General features: G+C 43.8%; 1 protein-coding gene across 1 annotated transcript in view; it reads right to left on the reverse strand.

Moving 5' to 3' along the window:
• The window catches only part of LOC123510804 (neuron navigator 3-like), a 700,801-nt gene that overhangs the window by 423,846 nt on the left and 260,869 nt on the right, over window positions 1-16,086 (reverse strand). Inside the window, 1 exon segment of the mRNA XM_045266186.1 lies at window positions 15,904-16,005. Within this exon segment, the coding sequence (XP_045122121.1) occupies window positions 15,904-16,005 (102 nt within the window).

Here is a 16,086-nt window from a genome sequence, read left to right on the forward strand (position 1 = left end):
TCCCTCATCCTTCCCCTCTCCCACCCCCTTCTTTAATATCTACTGCCCCCTCTCTCTTTCACTACCCTCTGTTATTTTTCCCTCCCTCCTTCTCTCTCTCGCCTTCCTTTTTTCTTTTATCTCTTCTTCTTCTCTCTCCTTCCCTTTATTTTCTAATTTCCTGTGTCTTTTTTTTTTTTCTTATTTTCGTCATTTATTCATTTGGTTTATAACGGCTAGCACTACTATTAAAATCTCTCTCTCTCTCTCTCTCTCTCTCTCTCTCTCTCTCTCTCTCTCTCTCTCTCTCTCTCTCTCTCTCTCTCCATCTACATCACACGGCATTATTATTTCCCACGAGACCAAAATTGAGAGATAAATAACAAAGCATTCTCTTCCCCGTTCCCCTGCAGAGGAAAAGGGGAAAAAAATAATCTAGAAATAAATATCAAAATCTATCCTTACACTACCATCACCACCACTACCATCACCACCACAATCATCACCATTACCAGCTTCACCTCATTATCGACAGCAAACTTTATCTATCATCCTCGTCGTCACCGTCACTCCTATTTACCTTCTCTCATTCTTGATCAGGCTTTCCAATTACGCTTCAAGGACATTAGGACTTATTTACAGTCAAAAGGAGCCTTCCCTGGACCGCCTGACACCCTGGGCACCCTTGGGAGACGGTTTCACTTATCACTCAGACTGGTAATGTAGAATCAACTCCAAATGTTTGCCTTTCGGGTGAATATCGTACGCTGGTTAAAAGATTCTTGTACAAATAGCCGAGCATCAGCTTTAGGCCATGTGTGAGAGAGGAAGGAATCGAAGGGGAGAGAGAGAAGGAAGAGAAAGGGAAGAGAGGGAAGGAAGAGGAGGGAAGGAGAAGACAAGAGGGAAGGAAGAGGGAAGGGAGACGGAGAGAGGAAGGAAGAGAAGGGGAAAGAGAAGGGGGAAGAGGAAGGGAAAAGAGAGAAGGAAGAGAAGGGAAGAAGAAGACAGGAGGGAAGGAAGAGGGAAGGGGGAAAGAGAGAGAAAGGAAGAGAAGAGGAGAGAGGGAGGAGGAAAGAGGAATGGAGAATTGGAGAATGGTGAAAAGGAAGACGATCATGGAAAGGAAAGGAAGGGAAAGATTGGAGAAATGAAACAGGAAGGAAAAAGATAAAATGAAGAAAAGAGAAGGAAGGAAAGATGGAGACGAAAGAAATGAAAGACGTATAGAATGAAGAAGAGCAGGGCGGACATTAATAGGGAAACGTAGAAGGATATAATAGAAAAAAAGAAGAGAGAAGATGGTAAAGAGAGAAAGAGAAGGGAAAGTAGGAGATAATATAGAAGAAACAACGCTGGAATGAACAGAAAAAGAGAGAGAGACAGAGAGAAAGAGAGAGAGAGAGAGAGAGGGGAGGAGGACCATCATAGACAGGTATTAATTAAGGAGGCTACGGCGGCGCCCAAGACTCCACATAGCCAGCCAGACTCATTTCCTGGTGTGGTGGATTATTGCTACTCTCACGGCCGCCAGAGAGAGAGAGAGAGAGAGAGAGAGAGAGAGAGAGAGAGAGAGAGAGAGAGAGAGAGAGAGAGAGAGAGAGAGAGAGAGAGAGAGAGAGAGAGAGAGACAAAGGAGGTTAAAGGAAGGTTAAGGGAGATTTAATTCAGGTCGGTAGAGGGAGGGAGAGGCAGGGAGAGTGAAGGAGGGTAAAGGAGAGCTAAGGAGGGCAAAAAAAGATGAAAGAAAAAGAATAGCAAGGAGAGAAATGGAGAAAGGATGAAAGAAAGGTCGAGAGAGAGAGAGAGAGAGAGAGAGAGAGAGAGAGAGAGAGAGGTGGAGGGAACTAGGGAAACTTGCTTTGGTTATGTTTCGAGTGAAGGAAATGAAGACTGGAGGAGGAAGGAAAGGAGGGAGGCATGGAGGGATAGAAGGAGATGAGATGGAGCAAAAAATGTTAGAGAGAGAGAGAGAGAGAGAGAGAGAGAGAGAGAGAGAGAGAGAGAGAGAGAGAGAGAGCAGATACTATTAAGAATGAGTGATAAAATTATATTACGTCTATAAGAAGTTGAAATGAAATATAAAATGCAAATAATATGTAATCAAACTGAAGGAGTATGAAAGTTATTAAAGCATAAAAAGATATTTGGGTCAGCGTCGTCTTTTTCTCTCATTATTTTCAAAAGCACCATGAACTTTGAGTAAATAAAAGCATAGGTAGGTAGGTAGATACACACACACACACACACACACACACACACACACACACACACACACACACACACACACACACACACATACACACATCTATAAAAATAATCTTACTGAACGCTAAAACAACAGAAAACAAATGAAAATAAAAAAATTGATCCAAATACACACACAGACAAACACACACACACACACACACACACACACACACACACACACACACACACACACACACACACACACACACACACACACTCCCAAGATTCGCGATCAAGAGATTAAGTTCTAGCAGATAGCGTGGGAGTCTTTCTTCTCGCTCCCTCCTCAAGGTCATGAAATTATAGCGTAACGACTCGGCATCATATACATTATCCCACTAATTCAGGTGACGAGTGTAAATTAACAGGTAGCGGGCTGAGGTGATCCAGGTGTTGTTTATGTCCGCTGTGGCCAGAAAACGTGGGCAGTAATGGTAGGATAGATGGTTTGATAGGCTGTCTGCTTATTGATTTATCGCGGACTAGAGTAGATCGTAAATGAAGGGATGTGTATTAATTGATTGAGTGTGTTTGTAGATCTGAATGCCATTGGACTATCACTACTGAACTCTACAAACTGTTAACAAAGTATTATCAAGACGATCACGCATACTAACATGACAAAAGCACAAAATCAAACTTAGATAGTAAAACTGATAAATATTCATTCTTCACTTCTCTCTTTCTTTTCACGCAGTTTCCACCCAGCACGTTCTGTACCTCATTTCTCCCCCGCTCATCTAAAATAAGCATAAGACGAGCGTTCCCTGAGTAGCATGCAAAGTTGTTAAGGGTCCGGTAAGTTCCCTGCACGTAACAAAGAGTGACCGGTACCCTGCCACGCTCCCTAGTACTCTGACAATGCTACGGGGAGACGTGCAGTGCGAGGCCTTAACTGGAGTACATCACCTGCTGATTTCGCGAATGTAAATTACGTGTGAGTGTTTTACTGCAGCCAGCGCCGTGTACCTGGCCAGCGAGTGAATGCAGCCTTCACTTGTCGCCGTGAGTTACCTGTTCCTTCACGCAGCAAGTAAGGATGGGTGGATGGGTAGTGGTGAGCAGTGCCATGGTAACTTCGGGTTTTCTATTTCGAACTTGAACTATTTTAGTGAAGAACACACTAACTAGAACACCATGTCAAGATAAAAGGACATACACACACACAAGCACACACACATCTTGGGCACCGTGTGGGCAGGCAAACCCGCCCTGTTACCGCCGCCCACACGCCACCGCTCCCTCCCTGGGCACGCTGTTAATGCCACTTCTCACCGCTACCTGCCACATAATTGCTTATTGCCCCGACGCTACCAGGCCTCAAGAAGCAGGAAACACGGGGGCTTCACTGCCTGCCCGGGACGGTACTTAATTTTGTAAACAGCGCATGAAAGAGGATAAAAACGGCCATAAAAACCAGGGCGTGTCCCTTCAACCAGAGACCAGCCCTGTCTGAGGAGCCGCGGTCTGACGCCAAGATTATTATGGTGCAAAATATCATCCGCCGCTGGCTCTTCCCTCTCCCCGCTAAACCCACAGGCGTGTTCATATCCAGAAACACAAACACGCGGGCCGCCGACCTCGCCTCCTCCAGGACCCGCCCAAGAAAACACCCCACCCTCGCCGCCTCCTCTTATTTTCCCTCCTCGATTATGACGTAAGGGGTAATGTACACATGCAGTAAGTTATCTCTTAAAAGGCACGCTGGGGCCATTCCTCACCCGGCCAGCAGGAACCATTAACCTTAATGCAGAGTCGCCTGATGTAACTGGTGCATCCTACAACTTTATTTATGGAGCGGGGCAGAGACTTTTTTCCGCCCCTTATCTCTCTTTTTTCTCACATCTTGGCATGTCTCCAGCTGTATGAGTAAGTGGAGTAAGTGAATAAATGTATGAGAGAGTGAATAGCTAGTGCATATAAGGCAGGGTGAATGTAGCGGGGCGCGCGAGGACAGCAGGGCGGTATTGCACCACCAAGTGTTCTTCAGGTGCGTGGCGACCTTGGGCAAGTAACTCCAACCCTCTCCACTCACCTGGCCGCCCTCCGCTTATTGGGTTTCCCCATGCCAATATTTTCGGCAGCAAAGAAAACAAGGTAAAATTTTCCAAGGCATCAAAACAGAATAGAATAGAAGGAAATTCAGATATATATATATATATATATATATATATATATATATATATATATATATATATATATATATATATATATATATATATATATATATATATATATAGAGAGAGAGAGAGAGAGAGAGAGAGAGAGAGAGAGAGAGAGAGAGAGAGAGAGAGAGAGAGAGAGAGAGAGAGAGAGAGAGAGAGAGAGAGAGAGTCTTACAATGCTTACATCTTTATTGCTTGCATCGTTTCTCAGGCAAGGAAAACATGTTAAGGTTTCCAATAGATCAAGAGTGAATCAAACTGTAAAATCAGAGGTCTGTTAATATTTTGAATTTCTACTGCCATCTTACACGCAAAAGTCCAGAGTGGCTGCAGATAAAGACGAGAAAGAGAGAGAAAAAAAATTAATGATGAAACACGTAAGAGATTCCGAGGCACAACAGCCGCGGCCATTCGTCTCCGTCTCTATCTGTGGCTACAAAATTAGCCCTGACTCGATTAATTACTGAGAGGCGACGATAAATTCTCCAAGAGGCGATAAATTTCCATTACTTTACGTCACAAGGAGAGTGAGACGCAGCCTGGATTGCAACCCCCGCCACAAACCACCATCACCACCACCACTACCGCGCCACCCAACCCCTACTGCCACTCCTCTTCCTCCTCCTCTTGGCGGGTCAGTGTGGGTCACCTGCTGCACCGTTGACTCTCTGCTGACCTGTGAAAGCGAGTCATTCCTATCCACCCATCTTCTCCATCTTCTCCATCTTCCTCCTCCACCTTACCTCCTTATCTTGTTCTCCACCCACCTCCACATCTGGTTCCACACACACACTGAGATAAGCATGGTTACACGACACACGGACAAAGAGATAAGCAATTAAGGAGTAAAGATCAACAAAAGAGTTTTCAATTTAGGAAAAGAACAAGACCTTTTAAATTGGACTTTTAAAATTCTTCCCAAACATACATAGATTAATAGATGAATAAATAAATAAAACATATGCAAATTTCCTTTTTATACATTCCAGCTCAATATACCGACCGCCACCATCACCACCATCACCACCACCAGCAAAACCACCACCCACACGAGCGCAGCCTCCGTTACCGCCTCCTTGGGACTGCGCCTCGATACGTCCCGCGTGAGTCAGTCGGCGGGAGGAATTGATTTCGGGTATGGAGGTGCAGTGGACCGGGCGAAGTTTCAGAGTAGTGCCTTTGTTTCGTGAGATTGCTTGACGCTGCGCTGCCGGTGCGAGTGTTGGGCGTGTGTTGGTGTGTTGTGTTGTGTTTCCTGTTGTCCCTGTTATTGATGTGTTGAGGATTCGCTGTCTTCCTTCAATACGTGTCCAGAGCAAGAGAGAGAGAGAGAGAGAGTCTATTCACTTCACAAATGCAATTTTAACGTTTCTTGTTTGTAGAATAATTAAATTAGCTTTTTTTCTTTTATGGTGCGTTTGTGTGTGTGTGTGTGTGTGTGTGTGTGTGTGTGTGTGTGTGTGTGTGTGTGTGTGTGTGTGTGTGTGTGTGTGTGTGTGTGTGTGTGTGTGTGTGTGTGTGTGTGTGTGTGTGTGTCTGTCTGTACACTTATCTACCTAGTCACACTATCTCCACACCAACACTTTTCCAGACAAGCCACAATTAGAAACAAGCCCAACGAGAACGCCTTAGAGCACCTTCAAACAAACACTCACAAGAACAAAGCAAGACTCCACACGCTGCGCACAACCTGACAAGTCTCGCATCATCACACACAACACATGTAACGCACCATAAACAGCTACTCCTCCTTCAGAACAGGACTCTGAAGGAGGAACATGGAGCATTAAAAAATCAGCACCCAGGTTTCTGAAGCCCTTATAAGCCACCACACCCACGCCCTCATCTCCCAGACAACAAAAGGCAGCGTGTAGATGAGTGGCTGAAGTGGATGTGTCTTACTCCCAACAGCCTGTGACGAGTGGATGGTAACGCCCCTCCACTCCTCCCTAGTAATTCCCTTAGACATCCACACGCCCTTTCCATCAAGCTTAACTTCTATTCCTCCTATGTTGTATTCCTGTAATCCTCTGTTTCCTTTTGCTTTTTGCCTTTTATTGACGTTTTCAAAAGCTGAGTTTCATCTAAATCTGTTTCAAATGAGGTTTTCAGTATGTAATTGTCGCCCAGAATATTTCAATGCTATGACTGGAATATTCTCTTTCTATTTTCTTTTGTTTCTTCCTCTGGTTATTCTAAAAAAGCATCCAATTTTCGTCATTGTTTCGAAAAATGAAGATTTCTATAAACAACTTTCTCTATTAATACCTCTGCCTTTGACTGGAATCAAGTTCTTTATCACTTAAATTCTCTTTCCCTTTGGTCAGTTTGGAAAGGTTCTAAATTTCATCAAAGTTGATTTTAATGGCAAAGATTCCACCGTGTAACCTTGCCCCACAACATTCCCAAAATGATTTTCGTCCCAAAAAGTTAGAATTACTCATGGGGATATTTCAAAGCTGCAATGTTCATGAGGGAAACTTGACTAAGAGACACTTATGAGATATCACTGAAGCACAGCACCTACTACTTACATCCTTGTCCTTCCCTCTGGAGACCTACTAACTCTTAAACCCCAATCTTACTATTCCTTCCCACTTCTTCCCAATCTTCATCAACTTTGTTCCCCCTCAAAACGACCTGACGACATGACCTAACCCCAATCTTACTATTCCTTCTCACTTCTTCCCAATATTCCTCACCCTCCTTCCCCCACTAAGCAACCTGACCACATCACCTATTACCTATGCCCTATTTTCTTCCCTATGGCCACTGAAACCCACTGGAACCTACTCTTAACTCCTTCAGTACTGGGACGCATTTTTACCTTGAGTTTGGGTGTGATTAGACCATTCTATCTTACATTAAGAAGGGTCTATGGAGGTCAGAAGATTAATGGCCAGAGTCTTCATTATTTTAATCACCCACATGAGCTGCATAAAATCACCAGGTAGTAAGGAAAATGAATATGGAAATGCGTCATGGTACTAAAGGGAAAAGGCCTCACACTTACCCATCTTTCTCTCCCATTCCTTTATCCTCATTATCTACACGACCTGACCGCAATCTCATAACTTCTTAGACTACTTCAGAGCCCCAGGTGAAGCAGAAGCTGAATTGTAAGTTTAATCATACACTAGAGAATTCCCTTAGGTCACCCCGATCCTTTACTTCTCTTCAGACTGACCATAACGCCGCCACACCGCTCTCTCATCTCTCCCTACCAACCCTCAGCAGGCCACGACTCGTCTGTTTATAGCCACTAATGGTTCTACTGAGGCCCTTCCGCTGCGACCATTTAAAATCTCCTAATGGTTATCGTGGTGGCCTCGTCTTGTGGGGTGCCCGTTGTCCCTTCCTCTCCTGTACTTTTCGTTGATTTATGCTCTAATTTTCGTTGTCCAATGGCGTTTTTTATTTCTTTGTCTGTCTATATGAAGTAATGGTGTCTGATAGTAATGTTATGAGTTTCTTCTGTCTTTGTGTTCGTGGGAGAGTGTTTTATGAAAGAATGCATAAAAAGTACAGAATAAGTAGAAATCCCGCAAATCATAGTCACGTAAGAACATAACACAAACAACTACTTAACATCACACAGACACACACAATAAAGAAAGAAAGTAAACAAGTAAAAAAAATGAAAAAAAACGGAAAATACAAATAAATCTACGTATATATTTCAACGTTTCTCATTCCTTCCATACCATTCCTCCCTACACACACACACACACACACACACACACACACACACACACACACACACACACACACACACACACACACACACACACAACAGACGAGCAGCAGACACGGGCGGCCTCCACGGGTCCAGCACCTCCAGATGGGCCGCCACTACCACCCTGAGCGCCCTATAAGGCAGGCGGCGGTGAAGGTGGTGGTGTACCCAGCAGGTGATTAGGAGAGCTATGGTGACCTTCCTCCTCCTCCTCCTCCTCTTCTCCTCCTCCTCCTCCTCCTCCTCCTTCTCCTCCTCCTCCTCTTCCTCCTTCTTCTCCTTCTCGTCATTTTCCTCCTACTCTTCCCTCTACTCCAAACAACTTTACAACTGCACTTCTTAACCCCTTCAGTACTGGAACAAATATTTTACCTTTGTGTACGATTAGAACACTGTATTTACATTAGGAAGGGTCTATGGAAGCCAGAAGATTAATGGCCAAAGTCTTCACATTTTAATCCCCTACATGAGTTTCTGAAGCTGCATAAAATCACCAAATAGTCACCAGAATGAATATGGAAACACGTCATGGTACTCAAGGGCTTAAACCTAAAATACCTTCTTCAGTTTCATTTTCTTTTTACTACTGTGCTCCTTTCTATTCCCTTCCCCTTCCCTGCCATACACACCCTTCGCGGATCACTTCTGAAGACCACGCACTGCAATAAACAGTCTCCATAACAAGTCAATACAAAAAAGGCGAAACCAAATCCTTCACCCTCAAATAAACGCAGAAATTGACTGGAGTGACTGACCTTTTCTGGACACCAAATACCAAAAGCCACGGACGAGAGAATTACATTATTATTTATTCTTTATATAAGCCATAGTAAGTCAAGGGGAAAATTAGGACAGGTGAACACAATATTACAGGTAGCAGCGCCAATGACCACGGGGACTGTGCAGGTAAAGGGGAGGTAATCAGTGTGACAGGTGAGCATCTACTACCTGACTGTTGCTAGATCAGGTGTGGAGATGAAAAAAGAGCAATAAAGTAAGACAAGAAGGAATATTGTGATAAAGGTAAAGGTATAGAAGTAAGTGAAGGAAGATAAGGAGGAACGAAACGAGGGAAAGAAGGAAGGATGCAAATGAAGGAAAGAGAAAAAAAGCGAGTAAGGGGAGATGAATAAATGAATTAATTGAATGAGGCAGGGAGGAGACGAGGGAAGAAGCAAAGTTAGAATTAAAGGAAGAAACTAAGGAAAAATGTATATATGGCAGGAAGGAAGGGAGGGAGAGAGAGAAAGGGATAAGGGAGAATGGAAGGGAGGTAAGGAGAGGTACCAAAACAACTACATTGAATAATTTAAACCCACATGCATATGCCATTCCCATCCTCTTCTTTTTTCTTCATCTCCTCTCCACTTCCCTTTTCCTCGTTTTCCTCCCTTCCCAGATGATATTCCTTTTCCTCTTCCTCCATTGATCCTTTCTTTCTCTTTCTCTCCACTCCCATGATCCTCCTTTTCGTTCCCTTATGATTCTGCTTCTATTTCTCTTCCTCTTTCTCTTCACCCTCTCCAGAATCCTATCTTTCTCCTCATCTTCCTCCTGCTCTTCCTTCTCTTCTTCCACTACTACAGATATCAATGCAAACTTTCCCCTTGTCAGGTTAGCGAACAAAGCCCCGCCAGGAATCGCAGTGTGGATGGTTACGAATCACTTCATTAGCGGGACACATAAGGCACCATTTACCTTTCTCGGTGACATTAACTCCTTCAATACTGAGACACATTTTTGCCATGGTTTTTTGGGAATGATGGGTATGATTAGACGATTTTATTTGCATTAAGAAGGTTTTATGGACGTCAAAACATTAATGTCCAGAAACATAAATTTTTGAAGCTGTATAAAATTGCTAAATAATAACCAGAATTAATATAAAAATGCGGGGTTAGCTAGATATTATTTAGCCAGGAGTTTGCTCTAATGATAAAAGGGAGAGTTTGGCAAGCTTTCTGCACCGAGAAGGGAATAGAAACACCCACAGAGACACATTCCTCCGAGTGGCATTTGAAAATATTCCTGGTGAGAGAGCTAAGCGTATAAGGATGTAGATGTCAATGACTTGAAAAACATACATTGAAAAGGAAGCCATAAGGAAATAAGAGAAGGTCCAAGAATCCATCAGCCTCACACGTGTCTATTCTACTGAGGGAATAAAACGTTTAAAGTTGAATATCTGTCTAAAAATAAAAAAAAAAAAAAGCACATTGAAAACAAACATCAACTGGTATTTTTATTATTTCGGTTCCAAACACGAGCATCCGATTAAAAAACAGGGTAAATAATAAAGCAAATAAAAAGCCATACGGTATTTAATGAAGTCAAATTCAATTAGTTGGGTTTTTAAAGGTATAAACGAGGCAATTTTTATCGTGTTTGTCTTTTTTTTACTCAATATTAAAGTTTTATTTAGAAACACTTATGTCTCTTGATTGGCGTGAAGAGAAAAAATGGGGAAGAGGTGGAGGGTGAAGGAGAGAGGCAGAGTGAGGGAGAGAAGAGAGGAAAAAGAGGAGTGAGAGAGGGAAAGTAAGAGAAATAGGAAAAAGAAAGACAAAAAAACAGGATAGAGAAAGATAATGAAAACGAAATTATAAAAGTACAAAGTGAAATAAAAAATAGAAAAGAAAAAGTGAAGAGAGAGAGAGAGAGAGAGAGAGAGAGAGAGAGAGAGAGAGAGAGAGAGAGAGAGAGAGAGAGAGAGAGAGAGAGAGAGAGAGAGAGAGAGAGAGAGAGAGAGAGAGAAAGAAAGCTAAACGTAAGAAAGAGGTGAACAATAACGAAGAGGAAGATATAAAAGAAAGTCTGCATGAGGAAGAGGAGAAAGAAGAAGAGAAAGAGGAGGAAGCGAAACAAGAGGAGGAAGAGGAGGAGAAAGAGAACTTACAGGGATTAAATGAATGAACTAAATATAAGGTATAATAGTGTGTGTGTGTGTGTGTGTGTGTGTGTGTGTGTGTGTGTGTGTGTGTGTGTGTGTGTGTGTGTGTGTGTGTGTGTGTGTGTGTGTGCACACACACACACACACACACACACACACACACACACACACACACACACACACACACACCAGGTATTTCCCTTCCTCCTCCTCCGCCAGGTGATGACAGTAAGAGAGCCAGGTGTGATAGAGGTGCTCAGAGTGACACCTGTATAAGGCCACCTGTGTGATATCTCCCTGTATGAATGCCAACAGGTAAAAGGGATATAAAAATGAGAAAAAAAAGAAGAAACCCGAATATAAATGGAGAGAAGTACAAGATGATTCAAAAACATCAATTCAAAAAACTTATACATAAAAAAACAACGATAAAGAAGAAATATATGTGACAAATTTTCAAAAACTAATTTCTGAATCAGTAACTTAAAACCTCAAGGTAACTCTATCTTTCTGAAGCACCATGTATGTAACCCACCAATGTTAATCTATTCATTACTAGAACGCATTTCCACCCTGAGTTTTGTGTACAATTAGACCAATTCATTGACATTAGAAAGGGTCCGTGGAGTTCAGAAGATTAATGGTCACAGTCTTCACTATTTCAAACCCCCCCCATAAGTTTCTGAAGCTCTATGAAATCACCAAATATTAAGCGGAATGAATGTGAAAACGTGTCATGGTAGTGAAAGGCTTAATCTCTTCAGAAGCAGGACACGTTTTAATATTCATTCTGGTTACTAGTTGCTGATTTTTACATACCTTCAGAAACTTATGTTGGGAATAGGATAGTAAAGACTCTGGCCATTAATCTTTCGACCTTCATAGATAATTCCTAAACCAAATAAAATAGTCTTACAGAAACACCAGGGTAAAAATTGCGTCTTAGTACTGAAGGGGTTATGCCTCCGGTCACAGTACAGGAAGAAACAACGCTGCCGATGGTACAGAAGGCCGAGTATGTAGCCTGAAGCCCATATGCACACGCTCCTCTCGCCTCTCCACGCCCTTGTATTGTTCCCCTCCATTGGCGCTGCATAGGAATCCTCGTGTTTAGTGTGCTGGGTCTTTGTGTTCGTGTGTGTATGGGTACTGGTGGTGGTGGTGGTGGTGGTGGTGGTGGTGGTGGTGGTGGGTGGTGGTGGTGGTGGTGGTGGTGGTGGTGGTGGTGGTGATGGGGATGGTGATAATATTCGTCTGGTTTTCTGTGTTCTCTCTCTCTCTCTCTCTCTCTCTCTCTCTCTCTCTCTCTCTCTCTCTCTCTCTCTCTCTCTCTCTCTCTCTCTCTCTCTCTCTCTCTCTCTCTCTCTCTCTCTCTCTCTCTCTCTCAATAAACATGCAAACGAAAGCACACAAGGGTACAGAACACGAGAGAAAGCGAAGGATGCGGACGTAGGATAGGAAGAAAAGATACAAGGATTAGGAAGGAGTGGGAACAAGATGACAGGAACAGGATCTCGAGAGCCATGGCCAATAATGTGACTAAGTTTGGCCCTTATCCCCATCTTGACCTGACCAGAAGGAGGAGGAGGAGGAGGAGGAGGAGGAGGAGGAGGAGGAGGAGGAGGAGGAGGAGGAGGAGGACAATAGCAAGACGATGGAGATAGAAGGAAGACAAAGAAGTTAGAAAGAAGGTATCAAGAGAATGTGGAAAGAGTTTGAAATATGAAGGAAATTTATAAAAGGCGGAGAACAAGAGAGAGGAATCAAAGAGAGAGTTGTCGGTCAGTTTCTTTCAACCTTTCCTCTTATGTCGCCTTGTCCAGCCTTTGTTTATTGAGCATCTCTATTTACCATCAACTTTTTTCCGTGTTTCCCTTTATGGACACTAATATGGTGTGACCTGTGCTGGAAAGTCGACACTCTTCCAGACTTTTCACCGCCTCCCCCGTCACCCCAATGTAAGGGTTATCACTCAGAGCTTAAGGCTTTCAACACGCCCCGATGGTTCCGATGTGGCCGGGCGAGGCACCACCGCTGAGCAGCCTGGCGTTACAAAAGCCACGATGGACGTAGAAGGCGATGAAGCAGAGGATAGGCGTCCAGGGTGGCATAATGAAGCTATTTGTCACAATTACCCTGTTGTGTGAGACCGCGGCCCGCCACCAGGCTGCCGCAGACCTGTCGAGGCCGTCCATCCCTGTCGGAGCCTCACTAATGGAAAACTGCAAACCGGTTTTGGACGTGAAGTGTTGAGGTCTTTTAGTTAAGCCTCGGTCTTACCCTGGCAAAGTGGTCGGGAGTGCGGGAACGACACGAGAAATCACTCCAAAGCCTCACTAACACCGAGGCGTCTGTGGACACTCTTCTCGGGGTGACACTGATCCCGCCATGGCCTGCGTCTGGCGGGCAAGGATCTGAAGGAGTCTGGGATAAGCATAATGGAAGGCACCACACCCTGAAACCCTCGTTAGAGTCACCGCGGCGGAGAAACTTACGGCGGAGGACTAACAGACGAGGCCACAGACACGGTGTACCCTGAAGGAGTGTTGCTGGCGAGTCAAGGGCGGGGAGGAGAGGCAGGAGACGCCAAAAATCGCTGCAGGAACTCGAGTGGAAAACAAAATCAACACGATCAGACACCAAATAACGGCTTGGCGTCTGGCGGGGCCGCTCCAAACACGCCAACAAGAAAAGCGACCGCGCGAAAGCCCCCGACGGACGCAAGGGGGAGATACGCGGAAGGTAAAAAAGATAAACATGACAGACACAGATAGAAGGAAGAGAATTACGAAGAGACTGAGCTGTCACTTTCGTCACTCCCTTCCTTGGGGACTGTAGGGGAGGAGGAAAGTGCAAAGAGGGAAGGAAGGGCGGCAGGGGACGGTATGGAAAGCCACTCTATGGGGGTTGATGGAAGGGAAATTACGCGGAAAAGAGATTCTGTCAGATGGGAATTAAGTAGAGAGAAAAAAGACACTCATAAAAAAGGAAAGGATTACTGAAGGGAAAATACGAGAATAGCGAGGCGGTTCAGAAAGGATCGCACCGCCGCCCGTATTGGTCCCGGCGCTATAAACCACCCACAGGACACACGCAATGGCCCCGTGACTCCTGCAGCAGCCACGGACGCTATCCTGAAGGCACCACCACCACCACCACCACCACCACCGCCACACCTCTCCTGGGATCTATCTATCTTGACGTCTGGTTTAGTTAATTTGCATGTTGTCGTCCATAATTGTTGGGCGTCGTCAATGGAGTAGCGCCTGATAAGTCTCCTTCTTCTTCCTTCTCCTTTCGTCTTCTTCCTCCTTCCCTACTATTCTTATTCTTCCTCCTCCTCCTCTCTTCTCTTCTTATTCTTCCTCCTCCTTCCCTTTCTTCTTATTCTTCTTCCTCCTTCTTCCTCTCTCCCTTCTTCCTCCTTCCTACTGTTCTTATTTTTCTTCCTCCTCCTTCCTCTCTCTTCTTCCTCCTTCCTACTGTTCTTATTCTTCCTCCTCCTCCTTCTCTTCTCTTCTTATTCTTCCTCCTCCTTCCCCTCTCTTCTTCCTCTTCCTCCTCCACTTTCTACGCCACATAAATCACAGAAGGCTGGAATTATGGCTAAAAAGATCTACACACCACCGCCAGAGCATACAACTCCCTCTGTTTCTCATTCTTTCACCAGATGTCTTGAAATTCATATTAGTTATTTATGTTAGAAAATCCTAGTCTTATTATTGGCATGGCGAACTGAGTGTGAAAAAAAATCAACTTGTATTTTTTTCTGTGTTATGGAATGAATAAATACACAATGAATATCCGAATACAGTGTTTGAAATATTTAGTAATAGTAGAGAATGTTTAACGTGGTTGCCCATAAGATTATTTTAAAGAAAACGGACACAAGCTGCTAACTGAAGAAAATGATAGTCAAAGGGGATACTACTCCATTTCTTACGCGCGCAGACTACTCCATAACCTATTTCACTCAATGTTTTCCGCTCTAAATAAACCCCAGCAAAGGTATTAATTACTATGATATACCTTCCGCTACCTTGGCATTTGTTCTTAATTTCTCTTCCTTGAGACTCATTCCCCACCGCTCTTGTAACAGTACGTACTGAACCAAAATAAAAATAATAATAATAGTAATAATAATCTATGTGACCTTCAACAAACAGCTCTTAATGGCAGCCCGACGAATACAAAGGAAAGAATACAAACCTTGGAATATAGAAACAGTGCAGGACAACCATGGATAAATAAGAACGTCAATAAAATAAGGTCAAGGAACAAGGAAAGTTGCAAAAAGGTACAAGGCATTCTGAAACTCCTTACCTGCTTTTGTATTTCCATCTTACTATGTCCTGAACTTATTTAACCCTTTCAGTACCTGGACGCATTTTTACCATGAATTTTGGGTGTGATTAGACGATTTTATTAACATTAGGAAGGGTCTATGGAGGTCAGAAGATTAATGGGCAGAATCTTCATTATTTCAACTCACACATAAGTTTCTGAAGCTGTATGAAATCACCAAATAGCACTGAAGAGGTTAAGAGGAAGATCTCAAGACATCCCTTACTTGGCTAACACTCTTGGACCTGCACGGGGACTGGGAAATAAGTGGATCCTTTTTTTTTAACTCTTTCTGTTGTCCTTCTCAGTTTTTCCCTCTTACATTAACCCCTTCAAGTACTGAGACGCATTTTTTACCCTTCAGATTTGTATACCATTAGACCATTTTATTGACATTAGAAACGGTCTATGGAGATCAGAAAATGAATGGCCACAGTCACTATTCTGATCCCCCACATGAGTTTCTGAAGCTGTATAGAATCACCCACTATGTACTGAATGGGTTAAAGAGAAGCACACAGAGAGGAGCGGGTACTCACTTAGAAGCAGCCGTCGTCACCATCTCGCTCTCTTGCTTCTTCTCCCGGAGTTTCTCGAGTTCCTTCCTCTCCTGCTGCGCCTGCTTCTGCTGCTGCTTGTACCTGGGAACACGCGACACACGAGCTGATTAGTGAATAGATAAAATAGGGTAGCTGTCAGTATAGTAGTAGTAGTAGTAGTAG

The sequence above is a fragment of the Portunus trituberculatus genome, chromosome 30 (genome assembly GCF_017591435.1).
Source record: "Portunus trituberculatus isolate SZX2019 chromosome 30, ASM1759143v1, whole genome shotgun sequence".
In the NCBI taxonomy this organism is placed as follows: Eukaryota; Metazoa; Arthropoda; class Malacostraca; order Decapoda; family Portunidae; genus Portunus; species Portunus trituberculatus.